The 12,559-nt window shown below is 35.2% G+C and overlaps 1 protein-coding gene across 1 annotated transcript in view; it reads right to left on the bottom strand.

The window, feature by feature from the left end:
* Nucleotides 1-609: 609 nt before the first annotated feature.
* Itgbl1 (integrin subunit beta like 1) overlaps nucleotides 610-12,559 on the bottom strand; it is a 227,139-nt gene continuing 215,189 nt past the window's right edge. Inside the window, exons 8-10 of the mRNA XM_028771860.1 lie at nucleotides 7,679-7,825; nucleotides 2,496-2,609; nucleotides 610-1,410 (exon numbers count right to left, since the gene is read on the bottom strand). Coding sequence (XP_028627693.1) covers nucleotides 1,319-1,410; nucleotides 2,496-2,609; nucleotides 7,679-7,825 — 353 coding nt within the window. The 3' untranslated portion in view covers nucleotides 610-1,318. The remainder of the gene's footprint in view (nucleotides 1,411-2,495; nucleotides 2,610-7,678; nucleotides 7,826-12,559) is intronic.

Genomic DNA, 12,559 nt, shown 5'->3' with positions numbered 1-12,559 from the left:
ATATGAAATTTGCAAGTAAAAATTTCATCTTAAAACAAAACAGAAATGATTTTGCTATGTTATTTTGAATTTTACAAATAATTCACATTTAGGGAAAAGGTATTTTTTTAGCTCTAAATAATGGTTGATTCAACTATGTGTATAAGTAGATCTAACTGTATATATGCAAGAGAACCCCAAATATTGTACATTTTCATAATTCAATGTGAATTTCATACAGAGCAAAATTTCACCAAGAAAATAAACATTTTGTTCGTATCATTGAGTGAATATTTGTAACTTTGATTTAAACCATTTCTAGAATTTTGGGTTCTGAACTTGTAAAATCGATGTCATCATTTTTGACTCCACCATTTCTTTAAAGAGAATCATTTAAGGGAAATGAATGCAGTATGAAGATCCTCATGTTTCTAACTAGACACTGTCTTCTTCAGAGAATAAATTACATGAAGTAATCTAAATATGAAAAATCAGATTTCTTGTACATGTAACCCATACCTAGTCTTAAAAACAAGATGTGCTAGTTCTTGGGATCTAAAATGGTTATTCCAATTCATTCTTTTCTGTTGTGTTTGTTTTCCATGAGTAAATAGATACTGACACAGAATATAAACAACTTATGTCATTATTTATTAAAATGTCAAATTATGCATTTTTCATTTCTTACTGTATGAGTGTCTTGGGAGTTTGTAGCCCTTATGACCTGATAAGCCCCCAGCCCATCATCATACCTGGTATGTGTCTGTCATTATCATCTCATATACAAATTCAGAGTCATATGGAATCCTGGAAAATCTGACTGGTTGGTTTATGTGAGAATAAATATTACCCTTATATTCTGATACAGTATTTCTGGTGTTGGCATGTGGAGTACTAAATACCATGTGATTTAGCATTTTTCTACTACATCTTGGTAAACATTGGATGTCAGAAAATACTTTGTTGTAAGAGCCTTTCTATGTTTTGTAGGGTGTTCAGCATTGTCTGTGGCCACTACCTCTAATATTTCCATAACACAAATACTCCTACCTGCCAAGTCTGACCACCAAATTTTTTGTAGACATTGCCAAATATCTTGTGGGTTGCAAAATTGCCCTCTTCAATTGAGAAACACTAATGTTAATTATGGGAGAACAATTCTTTATGGTGTAACTTACATCAGTTTGCTAAAGTCATTTCTATTGAAGACACATGCTTCACTTGGGCAGTCAGAAATAGAAAAATACACAAAAGTCTGTCCTAGTGCTGTGTAACATGCTTTCCTCTGAATTTCTAAAATTGCCTAGAAATAAGAATCCAGTTGTCTCCCCTAGGATCATTAAGGATATTCAGTACCAAGCCAGATTTCACAAGCATTTCCATTCCATCCATCCCAGCATTCACAGTTTCCACAGCTACAGATTCCATTTCCTGCAATAAACACAGAAATCATGATTATGAGTAGAATATACCATTAGAATATATAACTATGAATCATAGCTGTTCATGAGAAAACCATTTATCCTTTCTAAAGTGTGGTACCATACAATAATATTATTAGGCATATGAGGGAAATCTATCTTTAAGATACTTAATGATATCTCTTTGATTCCATCATTTATTAATTGAACAGTATCTACCTTATATCAATCAGCTGGGCTCCCATATCACAATTCTATGTACTGTTAGTAGGCAAACCATGTATGACTTACAAATAAACATTGAAAAGCATAAAGTCCCTTGATATGAAATTAGGCAGGCCTGAGAGCTGGAAAAAATCCTTGTCTAGTACGGTAGACAGAAAGTGATTGTCTAATTTAATGCTATGCCAAAATAATCATCTTTAACTGAACTGAAAATGTTTGATAACAAAAAATATTTTGGGTTACAGAGAATTTTATCAATGGTTTATTGAATCAGCAAGAAATCTAATAAGTGGGCATATATTATATAATTAAAATGATAACTTCAGGAGAACACATACATAATTATTTAACTTGGTTCAATATTATTTATTCCCAATTTTTAGAGCTCAATAAATTAGATTTGATGACCATTACACAGTTAAATATTTAGTATACTCTGTTGTTATCTCTCATACCACACACACACACACACACACACACATTCATACATATATCCAGTTTCCTAAAAGCAGCCAATATACCAACTTGTGGCCTGCGAGTGCTGCTTTAAATAATACCCCTTCCGTATGGACCATATTAAAATGAAATGGTTGTCAAGCAAATTTTGTATTTGTAAAACTAACTTTGTGTGAATTTATAGAACAGGTCACCATATAATCTGGCTTCATTCTTTTGCATTCTTCTAGGGAAGATGTTGGTGTGTATTCACAGATATTCACTTTTCCTTTCGGAGTTACTATACATGGACATTGTTCATTTGTATGTATGGAAACTGCCCTCTCAGCCCTATCTAAAGCAGTGTGTGGTGGGTTTAATTTCACTCTATTGTCATTTGTGGCACAAAACAATTAGTGTGGTTCAATACTGCACCTGTGCAAATGAGACCGTCGTGTTTGTCACAGTCCCTGTCATCACAGTCACAAAACTCCCCTGAAATATACCACTCTTCTCCAGAACAAATGCACTTTCCACAATGACAAGAACCTGAAACCACAAAGGGAATTATTCACTGTCACCAGAGGAATAAAGGTTTCCATCAAGAAGAAAGTATCACTGACACACTGACAATAGACTTGCAATAACCTATCTTCTAAAGGAAAAAGTTTATTGAATAGCTGCTTCTCAGAGGGGAACTTTACTTACTGTAATACATAAAGGTCATCCAGGAAAGCCTTCATTATAGATCTAGACAGTTGCAATTAGCCTTGAGCAAATGTTCTTTGGTCCAGTCTGGTTGAAATGTCAATGAAACAGGATGTGGCTCATCCTTAGAGATGCTCTCTCCAAAAGGTATTCAAAATAGATGTTATTTGTTTCTTTTCTTTTCAATTGAATTACATTTTAAGGTCCCTGTTCTCTAAAGGAATATACTTCTAAATTATATCAAATGAAGATTCATTTTACAATTAAATAATTACTAAATTATTGAGCTCATCATTCTAGAGTTTTATTTACATACTTTTCTTGAAATAAGAACATACAAACTTCATACTGAGTGGCAGGGTGAAGTGCTAAAAAGTCAAACTCAGTCCTTTATGTCTGATTGAGTTGATATCTCAGGCTTGCTCTTTAGGATTAGCTTTAATCAGCAGAGTTCTAAAAAATCCTAAATCGGGTCCAGTCAATTTTCCCACCCCTTACAAACTTCCTTTGTGGTTACCTCCAATTTAACTTAAAAACTATTTAGTTATTAAAATACTATGTGGTAACTGGGAATCTTACTAATGGCACACTTAAAATAAAAACTAGTTTTGTGATGTCTCAAAAAGATTCTCTTGGTGTAAATGCCTTCAGGACAGGCTTGAAAAATCACTCGGATTAGCTATTTTTTGCTTCAGCTACAAGGACAAATACAGAATTCAAAAGGACCTCTTCCATTTCTTTGTTTGGCTTTTTTGTTGAACACAATTTCCTTTTACTATAAGATGCTGGTAGTTATTGCTAAGTTACTCAACTAATCAGTCACCTTGAGAGAATATGAAATAATGAAAGTTTTTAATGCAGTTAGAAAACCTCCAAACTCATTAAGCTTTAAACACACACAAGTGATTAGGGAATAAATTCTGAGTACTTCTGAAACCATGATTGACAAATGATCAATGACCTGTGGGAATAGACAGCAGAAAACCTCAGTTTTGGGAAATGGACAGCTATGATAATGTCATGTATATCATGAAAGAATTCAAGTTAAAGTGTCCCAAGCATTTGTAAGCTCATGTCATGGAAACAGGTGGATGTATTTTAGGTAAAAGAATCTCCCACAACAAAATTTTACTCATTTCATTCCTGATCACACATCCCAAGGCAAGCAAGTAGTCAGAACCAGCTAAGAGATAATAACTGCATTATATTTATTTTACTTCATTGTTAAGTGAAGCACAATTTCACTTAATCTTGTTTTCCTGAGTCTGGGCTGACTTGCAGTTTCTTTAGGGCAATATATGGAGATCTTTTAGTTTTGAGACATAATTGACAGTCTGGTGGTTGCTCAGGTTCTTACTACTGGTCTAGTGGGAAAGAGATACAGGGTCCCTTGCATCTTTGTCAACACAGAGAATATCCTCATTTTAGAATTTACTTTTTCCTAAATTTAAATATTTTCTTTGACATTTCTAGGCATGGGAATATTAACAACCAATTGCTTGTTTAACAAATGGTTTATGAAATACCTACATGGGAACTCAATTGTCTATCATAGAGATATTCCCCTAGAATATCACATTTAGTGGCTGATTTCTATCAGTGAAGGATTAACTATTTGAAGAATTATGTTTGTTTCTAACATAGTATCTCTTATATCATGCAGTTACTTCTACAGTAGAAATAATAATTTTATATACTCATGATATTAATATATCATATCTAGGATGCATTTTTATGTGTATCACAATTTTTACAAACCATTTACATTTCATCGTTGAACTTGTCTCTTGCTTGGAAGTGATTCTTTTGCTTCTGGGCTACTCAGCTGCGAAGCATAGCAAAGTATTTTTCTAAAATTGGCTAAAGTCAATTTGTTTTATGTAGATTGAGTATTTAACAATTTAGCATTCTAGCTCCAAATATAGTAGAGGGCAGGAAATGGTTAGAATAAAACTGGAGTTTGATTATGTGTATGTCATGGAAGCAATCTTCGTGGTTACCATAATTGCAGGTGTGTTGTTTTTCTATTTGTTGATGGTAAGAAGGAAAAATTTGTTTCTGTTGATGGTAAGTAGGAAAATTTTCTTCTTTCTACATAAATAGGAACAGTATGCCATGTAGTACTAACACAGTGTATGTAGTCATTAGGACCTATTATAGACCTTTGTTATAGAGAGCTCTGGCTGTTCTTATAATAACAGGGGTGGATTATCCCTCTCTAGAAAAGGGAAAAGCATGAGAAGATTCTGTCTAACAAATGTAAGCTTCCTGAACACCCAGAAATGAGCAACTGTTTGACTCAGCAGATTCGGACCCTCCCATTGGAGGACCAGCCCAGCCATAGACTGGATCTGACCCATCTTGTCAGAACCCTAGGGTGATAAACCTGGACAAACAACACTACTAACCCATTTGTTTTTATTCTCCAAAAGAACCTTTAACAGTGTCTATGTTTTGCTGGCTCTTATTATTGGGTAACTCTTTTTTTTTCATCTATTCTTAAAACATTCCAAAGACCTAAGGAGGAGAAAACAAACAAAAACTTCCCTTGAAGATGAGAATGGAATCCTTGAAGATGAGAATGGAATAGCAGAGATGGGGGAATTGCCTCAGATCACTTTCCAAAATACAGCTAATTGACTATTTTAATCTGATTTAATCTATCACCTATTCACCTATTTATCTGTGATGACAGTCACAGCAAAAACATTCACATAGTTTCATAAATGAGCAATTCTTGCCTACAGATCTGCCTGGCAGTCATCTGGGAATGACAACTAGGACACTAGGTTTAGGTTGGTCTTGAAACGTATAAAATTTTCTCATTGTCTTTTCTGAACAGACAGAAAGGCGGTAGCTGAGAAACAGGTGAATGAATGAGGGTACCCTAAATTTACTAATGACATGGATGCAGCAGTAATACCGTGACAGTTTAAAGATACATTCAAAGACGTGTTCTATAATCATATCTCTAAAAATATGAAGTGATTACTTGGATCTAGGTTAACATTGTTAAGACGAACACATTATTGTGTCACCATGGAGCTAAATACATAAATAAATAAAGCCCTAAGTCAACAAATAAACATAAATCAATATAAATTTCACCATATATTCTGCAAAGGTAGCTAAACTTAGGGGCAACATGGCCACTAAGCATATCTCTCTTGGTCATTTACAAAACCCATTTCTGTCAGAGGTTAAGGCTCCATTCCATTACTGACTTTATTCTTCATACATCAAGCCTGACAAAATGCTGCAACCTGACAACCCAGCAGGCAGTTTTCACTATTGTATTAATGACACCATCTGTTATGAAGGTCACAACAATGTATCTTGTTTTAAATTTTTCTATGGAGTGATTTATTGTCTTGGCTATAAATTTGTAAGAAATAAAATGCTATTTCCTCATCGTCTCCTGAAGTGATGGCTTTATTCACAGTTCCCAGCAAGTGCAGAGTTTCACACTTGTCATTTTAGTGGGGGTGGGTTACAAAGTATCATGGCATGCAGTCACAAGCCAATTTCTGACTCAAACCTGTACCATGATAAGAGGGGGAATTCTTGATGTACTTTGAGATCACCACAATAAGGGTTTTCCTGTTCAGATTTTAGAAAAATTATACAGAATTCAGGCAAGTGCATGAGATCTATCAGGAATACAAAGTAGAAGGATGTGAGAACAACTTTCTCATTCACCATGCTGAAGTCCCCCTGTCTCTCACATCCAGTGCTTTTACTATAGTTCTTGGGGTGGGCTGAGGGATGATGCTCTCCATGGAGAGCAGGAATAACATCCTTGTTGTCCTCTATAATGAAGATAAATTACAGTTGCAAGAGCTCAGCCTCAGCCCTTTCTTCTATAACCCAGGATGGATGGCACCAAAGAAGAAAAGAAATAACCGACCACCTGCTGCCCATCATTAATGTGAGCTATGAAATTCTAAATAGAAATCCTTGAGAAACCTTTACATTCCTCTGAATTTAGCCATACCCAAGCATTCTATCCACTTAGAAAATTTAGATTCTCAACTTTCGTTGATCTGTCATTGTATTCCTACAACCCAAAGCAGTTAACAGGGAAAACATTAAATAGCGATTTATGTTTATGTTGGTTGTGAGGAAATACCTTTGTATTAATATTTAATCAATTTTTGCACTTTTTCAGTTTTTTTTTAAAAAAATATTTATTTCAATAAAAATTGTGTATGTGCAGACTCAGTGCACATGAGAGCAAGTGCCATGCAAGTAAGAAGAAGTATTTGATCCCCTCAATATAGTGTAACTTTTGCAGTTGTGAACCACCCAATGTGAGTATTAGAGACAGCAAGTGCTCTTAATTGCTGAACCCTCTCTGCAGCATCACTCAACTATGCTTTGTTGTTGTTTTTGTTTTTTGTTTGGGTTTCTTTGCATTTTCTATATGCAAATTGCCTACCTGAAAATTCTGAAACTTTAATGAAGACTTGATGTTTATAGTTTTTAGGAAGTAATTTTGCATAAAAGTCAGGTTAGGGAATAAATGGGCTGTACTCATTGTGCTGGTGAATATAGCTTTGTGCATTCTTATGGTATTTGCAACTGGGCATGACTTAGCAAAAGCTTATTTATGGTGAGGTTCTAAACAAAATATATTTTAAAAACCACATCTGTGTTTTAGCATGAATGAGGTCTTCATTTGGTAAAGCATTTGTAAAAACTTGTGTGAGGTTTCCTTCTACCTTTTGCACAGACAAGAACTCAGCTCCCATATCTCCTATCACTGATGCTCAGTTTTCAGGGTTCACACATAAGCTTGGTGGCGTTCTCTCAGACAAAGTTTATTCTGGAGGGACTGTTTGCTACCTGCTGTTCTGAGGAACCACATGTCTGAACAGGGATCCAGTCCAGACTCTGGCAGTGATACTCACCCTTCCCTGAGCACAATGTTCCATCTGCTGACTCACACAGACTCCTGCTTTGTTCTTCGGTCATATTACACTTCCGCAGGTGTTGGCAGAGCTTACCAAACCATCCTTTTTCACAAACACAATGACCACAGGAGCACGTGCCATGGCCTGTGTAGCAACCATAGGATGAAGTAAGGGGAGGATATGAATAAAGAGCCAAAAAAAAAAAGATCAGTTTGTAAGATAGAAAGTGCAAATCATAGGTTCTCATCTCCCGTTAGACATACTTTCCTTATACATACAATCATTCAGACACATCTTTAAAACAGTGTCCCAACAGAGATCTAGCTTAGCATAGCACTTTTGGATGTGATGTAGAAAATAAGCTTGCAAGAAAAATATTGAAATTATATGAAATGGAATTATAGCTCCTGTCTGGATATTAGTCCCTTCTCATTGCATTTCTGTCAGCAGCATGTGCTGGTGTCATTCTTCATGTGCTCACCACAACACCAAATTCAATATTGAAGGCTAGTCACATTGTCACTGCTTGCAGCATTTAATAATTGCTCTCCTGGGGCTTACTAATAATAACAAACAGCATTCCTAAGGATTTTACCTTTGTCATTTCCTCTTCACGAACAGGAGTGAATAGAGTGTAAGTACTCGTGCCTTTTGTTAGTAAACAAAACTTAAAAATTGCATGAAGTTTGTGCTCACATTTGACCTTTTATTTTTGTCTCTTTGTTTCTGACATATTTTCTTTGTTTTTGAGATGTTTATTCTGTGATGTGCACCTCTATTTGTGACAGTTATGTGGGGGTATATAGTTTATGTATAGGGTATACACTTGTAAACTATGTACAGATTGCCAACTACTAACTAGACATTTGAATTTTCCAATTTAGTTTCCTATTTCTACTTAGTGCTTTGGTGTTTTTTTTTTTTCCTGATAGTCACACTTTCTTACAGCTTGATCACGCTCTGCCTTAGTTATTTGACTGGAATTTCTCAGGTATGTATTATAAACACAAAGAATTGCCAAGAACCAGAACATAGAAAATGAAAGATGATGGGCAAAATGATCCTGACAGGTTCCCAAGAATAAGGATTATTGTCATCTATACTGACCAGTGCTTCTGGCACTGTGACCACCATTCTCTCTTGACTCATATCTGTACATGAAAGGCTAATGGACATGACTCCCTTGTTGAGAACTCATTATTGTTAATTTAACATAACCACTCATGAATCCAGGCAGTGAATTTTCATAACATATGACAGTCGGGAAATTAATAGAAAGCAGATGAGAGACCAATTTAAAAAACTAAACAAATACACCTATTTCCAAAAGTCTTTCCTCATGCATTAAATGCTGTATTGTCACAGTCAGTGAAGTTCTGTGTTGTCTCCATCTTACTTGCAGGGAGCTGAACCTCTGAGGGTATCAAGTTGCACTTCAAATCCTATAGTCCAGACACACAGGACCAGAATTTGGTTCTACTTACTCTGATTTCAAGGTCCACATGACTTTTATCGCAGCACAGGACCTTTCATTTTGGGAAAGGTTCCTGCATAGTAATAATTTCTTAATATTTGTCTTTTTAATTCCTGCTTCATCTTTAGGCTTCTTCTTAGCTCTTTCCCCTTCTAAGACCTCTTTTTTCTTTACAATTAGTTTACTTATGTCATTTGATAATCGACATTGATTTTATCCTCCTGCTTGCTTTTATGATCTAATAGATGATTTGCTCTGCTTTCCTTTCATCATTTTCAGTTGTCTTAATCAAACCATGGAATTTCTCTGTGTCTGTCTCTGTCTGTCTCTGTCTCTTTGCCTCTGTCTCCTTGTCTCTGTCTCTCTGTCTGTCTGCCTCTGTCTCTGTCTGTCTCTGTCTCTCTGTCTCTCCCTCTCCCTCTCTCTCTCTCTCTCTCTCTCTCTCTCTCTCTCTCTCTCTCTCTCTCCCTCTCTCAGTGTGTGTGTATGTTTTTGTCTATTTGTGTTACTTGGGTTCAAATCCAACAGTTGAGCGTACTTGGTAGCATTTTACTTTATTCTGAGCTACATCTTAAAACTTCTATTCAATTTTATTTCTCTCTTTGCATGGAATTCTCTAGTGTGAAGGAAGGCATTCTGTTATTACTTAAAAGAACCCATGGCTCCTCACAGAGAATAATATAATACAAAATATTTATGGGAGGAAAAAAGTCCATATTTGCCATTTGTTAGCTCATTTATCAAATCCTTTTACAAAGTAAAATTGTCAACTATACCAGACAATCATCAAAATGCATCAATATTTACATTTTGATTTGTCATTTATACACAACTTCCCTTTACTTAAAATATTACTCAATTTTAATAGCATATTCTTTATAAGTGACTATAAATCAGTCATCAACTCAAGAAATATTTGTTATGTATTGCGTATTTTATTAGCACTTTGGAATATAGTAGAATAAAACATATATTGGCCTTATTTTCATGGCACTTTTAGTCTACCAGGGGTGAATACAAGACAGGGCAAAAAATACACTTGGGTTACTGAAGCTTGAAGAGTCTGTTACTATATTCAATGGTGAAAACAGGGCAAACAAGGGTACTCAAAGAAGTATTCAGGAAAACCAGGCATGAGAAGGAGCCAGGCAGTGAATGTTCTAGGAACAGAGCCTAGAAATCCTTGGGACAGGAAATAGCTGGGCATGTTTTAGGCAGTGAAGGCCAACTGTTTGAACAATTAATCAAATGGGAGTGTGAAGTTCAGAAATGAGTACATAGTAAGTTTTGGTAAAGAATTTAAATCTGAGAGGAATGAGGGAATGACAGAAGACATCAAGCTAGATGATGTGGCATAATTAGCAATTTGCAACTTCATTTAAGTAACTGAGTGTAGTTGGGTTTGTTGGGGGACATGAGTTTGGAGAGTGTGGAAGGCTATTAATGATCAAGTCAGGAGAAAATGAAGTGGCTGCTGTTTTGAGTTCTGCCTTGATGATAGAACATAGGCCTATGGGATAAACTGTGGGGCTGGAGGTGGCACATATGGGGAAAATTATTGATTTTCTGCCCTAGAATTAAATACATTTTATCAAATAAAGAAGTTTCAGGAGGTTAAAGGAACAATGTTAGCTCTTTGTTAAATCTCCTATATTTAAAAACTCTTAAGACACTGAACTAAAAGTCAGATAATTAACTGCATTCATATCAGAGCTCAGAGAACATGTTGAGGCTGATTCTAGCAAACATGCACTGATGTTTACAATAGTGCACATCATTCGGAGTTTTAGAAGTGAATGAGCCAACCCAGGGAGAATAAGTTCTGACAAACTCTAAGCTTTAAGGCTAGAATACAAAAAGAAAAGCCAGACAAGGAGTAAAATCCAGCAAAGGAGGATATAACAAAAACAAAAAAGAATGTCTCAGAAATGAAGACTACTGAGCATAATTTCTGAAAATTTTAGTTAAAAAATCATAAAAGCATACAAGTAGACAGTTGGCTTTAAGTCAACTTTTCTCTAGCAGGTCTTACTACATTGCCACTGAAAGTTACAGAGTAAAGTAGCTGCCAGCAGAACTCTAGAAAAATAGTTTATGCTGCTAACTCACTGAGAACAATGTCACAGTTAGTGGTAAGAATAGTAGTGATACCTCCTTCATAGAAGGAACATTCTGGAATTATCTCTGGGGATTGAGTTTAATGAGTATTCACAAGACTCTGAAAGTGCTTTTGTCTGCCTTCCTTAGACTTTGAACAGATGGGCAACTTTTTACAGGCAAAAAAGTCATCCTGTCTGACATGTTCATCTCTTCTCATTGCCTTAATTTTCACACTGAAATATGCACTAAGAATGCTCTGTACCTCACTGTCTAGTGTAATACAATACTCATTGCTGGTGGGTATTTACATTTAGTCAAAGTAGGTAATTTTTAAAAATTAGTTTCTTGATATCATTAGGCATAGGACAAGTACTCAATATTCACATAGGTCTGTTGGTATTGTAAATAATTCAGATGTCTGAAATTTCTGCCAACTATGCAAGATTTATTGCATGTGTCTTGAGATAATAACCTTTCCCAATGCAATTTAACTTGCCAGCTCTGTTAGATTGCTCCTTAAACCATTGGACTGAAGTTCTTAATTGGTAAACTAATTTATTTTTATCTTTTATTGATTAAATTAAACATTACAAACCCTTGTCATTTCTGAATTTACAATCGGAGATATATGATTTTCTTCAATTGCAACCATGAGCTGGAGAAGTCCCAGAAGAAATGGGAACTGATTATGTAATTAAGAGGTGGCTCTTCATTATCCTTTCTTACTTCTTAAATTGGACTCCTGGGCAGCTATTCCAGGAGCAAGGGAGAATGACAAATGCAACCGGCAGTCTATTTCTCATTCTCACCCTGGGTGTAGGGCATGTAGGAGGGAAGCCTCTGATTAAGCTTATATTCACTAAAGTAATTAAACACACATAAACCAGCATCTGAATATATTCTCTTTATGAAATTAGAAAAATTATGCATTGCTGAAAACGAATAAATCTTAGGAACTATCCCTCGGACAAAACATTTTTAAATAGTGACTTATTTGAAAAGAAATTCATGCTAATTATCAGTTACATCCATTTTATTTGTTAACAAAAAATGTTTAGAGAAAATCTACATACCCTTTATGGTGATCAAACATGACTCACACAGAAGCTAATTAAATGAAGAATGGTCCTACTTCACACTGATTTTCTTTTTGCCATTTTTGTGACTCGTTTTGAGGTTGCAATTTTGGTTCAATCAAAACTGAACTGTTTAAAATTATGAAATTAGTTACATTCACCTTTGAGTACAATTGCTAATTTATCTTAACCTGTCAGAGTGGGTTTAATCATCTTTAGTTTTATTGT

Source organism: Grammomys surdaster, unplaced genomic scaffold (assembly GCF_004785775.1).
Source record: "Grammomys surdaster isolate TR1022 unplaced genomic scaffold, NIH_TR_1.0 65, whole genome shotgun sequence".
In the NCBI taxonomy this organism is placed as follows: Eukaryota; Metazoa; Chordata; class Mammalia; order Rodentia; family Muridae; genus Grammomys; species Grammomys surdaster.
The sequence above is the reverse complement of the archived record's forward strand: the minus strand, read 5'-3'. Positions and strand labels throughout refer to the sequence as shown.